This window comes from Rhinopithecus bieti, unplaced genomic scaffold, assembly GCF_001698545.2.
Source record: "Rhinopithecus bieti isolate Rb0 unplaced genomic scaffold, ASM169854v2 scaffold_21891, whole genome shotgun sequence".
Lineage (NCBI taxonomy): Eukaryota > Metazoa > Chordata > Mammalia > Primates > Cercopithecidae > Rhinopithecus > Rhinopithecus bieti.
Genome location: NW_016810869.1, coordinates 1,764,912 through 1,767,316, shown reverse-complemented (window position 1 = coordinate 1,767,316; position 2,405 = coordinate 1,764,912). Strand labels below are relative to the sequence as shown.

General features: G+C 36.5%; 1 protein-coding gene across 4 annotated transcripts in view; it reads right to left on the bottom strand.

The window, feature by feature from the left end:
- Positions 1-205: 205 nt before the first annotated feature.
- CDH18 (cadherin 18) overlaps positions 206-2,405 on the bottom strand; it is a 1,176,273-nt gene continuing 1,174,073 nt past the window's right edge. For all 4 annotated transcript variants that reach the window (XM_017893219.1, XM_017893218.1, XM_017893220.1 and 1 more), the window contains one exon: positions 206-895. In XM_017893219.1, coding sequence (XP_017748708.1) covers positions 405-895 — 491 coding nt within the window. In that variant the 3' untranslated portion in view covers positions 206-404. The remainder of the gene's footprint in view (positions 896-2,405) is intronic.

Genomic DNA, 2,405 nt, shown 5'->3' with positions numbered 1-2,405 from the left:
TAGTGTTACCACCCCTATAAGTCATAGCCATCAGTGATCTTGAGCGTTTTTGTTTAGTTTTGCTTTTGAAAAAAATAAATCACAAAATATTGAAACAAATATCATTGTTTGGCTTAATTCAGGTATTCTTAATAAACAGTACCACAGACTTTATTGAGCAATTGAAAATATACACAAGGAACAATAACTTTTCTTTGTATTGTCTTTTTTTTTTTTTTTTTTTTTTACTTTCTTCCAATTAAATAACCCAGTTTCGATCATGAAAAGGGCACTTGTTTCTACAGGAGCTGTGTCCAACTTGCTCAGTTCCAAGTACTGTTTCCACACTTCTTCCTTGTCATTGCTGAGGTTGTATCTCCACTTACTCAGGAAGCAAATTCCACAACGTTGCAAGAATTGACCCCCTAAGTTGTTCTTTCAGATTCTATTTCTCCATAGAGTTCAGCTAACTTTTTAAACTCAGGTCCCCAGTCTCCAAGGTAGTGATAATCCTGGTCTGATTGTGTCGTTGCTGAATCCAGCGAGCTGATAGACCCAGCTTCTGATCTCTGACCCTCATAGGCATAAGTCTGAAGAGAGTCATAAGGGGGGACGCTAGGGTCTAGGTCTGCTTCTGCCAGTCTTTGCTTAATAAATTCCTGAACATCTATGCTTTCCAGGGTGGACAATGTCTGGTGTCTGGGAGTGAGCTTCACTTCAGGTCTGATATCTCTCCGGTACTTGAGCTCCTCAGCAGCAGAAGGATTCCTCAAGGCTGTGATGTCAAAGGCCTCCGTGTCTTCCTCTCCCCCTCCTTCATCATCATAGGTGACCACGTTCTCCCGTACATCCTCCTCTGAAATGATCAAGGGCTCTTTTTTGCTGCGCCTCAGGGTGATAAAAATTACCACAATTGCTGAGGAAAAATGGAAAGAGGATGAAGAATTAAGAAAACAGGAAGGAAATTCTTAGAGATTTTACATCAGCAATTTCCCATTCGTCACTAACCACATTCCAGAGTTAGGCTGGCATTGCAGCACAACCCTCTCTGTGCTCTCTGAATAACATCGCAAGGTACTGTAATGCCTCAAATAATGTAAAAGATGATTACCCCAGGAGACACTGTGAATTGCTGATCTTCTAGAGAAAACCACAATACTCTCTGTTTGCTAGGATGTAGGTTTCTTGGCTCATATTTCAGTAAAATCATTTAGTGATTAAAGTGAGATAAACACACGATGAAAAAATAATATGAAATTTTAACTAAAAAAATGTAGAGAGCTGGTCTCTCTATAGATATTTAATCCTTCTAGGTAGATACACTAAAGGAAAGATGTTTTAAGTTTCTGGAATATTGGAAGAAGGAGTCTTAAGGTTAAACCCTTTAAATTTTGACGCTTTGTGGAAAATCAAAGCAGAAATATTTTAATGCTGATCTCTTTTGTCAATTATCCTTTAAAATTATATTATCATGCATTAATAATTGCATTTTCCCATTCAGGGGCAAAATAATGTTTCATTATCTGTACACAACTTGTTTCATAGGAATTTTCTGATTTATGAATGTTCTTTATATAACTATTTATTTAATTCTCACAGCAGAGCTATGACTTTACTCTATTTTTTACAGCAGACTTGTGGCTTTACTCTCTTTTCAACCCATTTATGCCTGAGGTTGCAGTTTTTCTGTGTGTGCAAAATCAGACTTTGGTGATGACCTTGAGCAGTAGGATATAAATAACTCCCACAAGCTTAGCATTCCAATAATGGAACACTATGCATAAATGAGGATGAGGAATCTGAGACTCAGGAAAGAGTATCTGAATAACCAAGATCAAAAGATCACACAGATGGCAAGTGGAAGAGCTTGCACTATAACGTGATTTCTCACATCACAGGTAATGATATTTCTACTATAATAATATTCTACTTCAGTATTTCAGAAACATGAAATAATAAACTGAGTGGCCAATTGGACATGTGCCTTAGGATAGCTCTTGCTGAATATGGTGGATTAGTCTTTATTTCCAACAATGCTGCAAACATTAGAAAATATGATAGAACTGTGTCTTGGGAACTTTGCTTTGGCCATTTATCAATATTTTCAACTGTTTCTATTTGATGAGATGAAACTGCTACTAAATAGAAATAGTTCCCTCACATCAAATTTGTTATAGCCTGTGTTATTAGGCTGAGTATTATTTACTTCAGTTCTATAGACTGCTCTTTTCTTGTTCAGCTGATATTCTAGGGTTTATGATAGTGATAATGATGCCCATTAATATTTTAAACATTTTATACTTCAAAATAATCAGGGAGGTACATTCAATTGACATTTAAGGTTGTTATATTGAGCAAATAAAAATAAATGGCAGGATTCTCAAATGTGAATTTGAGATCAACAACAGCACACATGCACACCCACC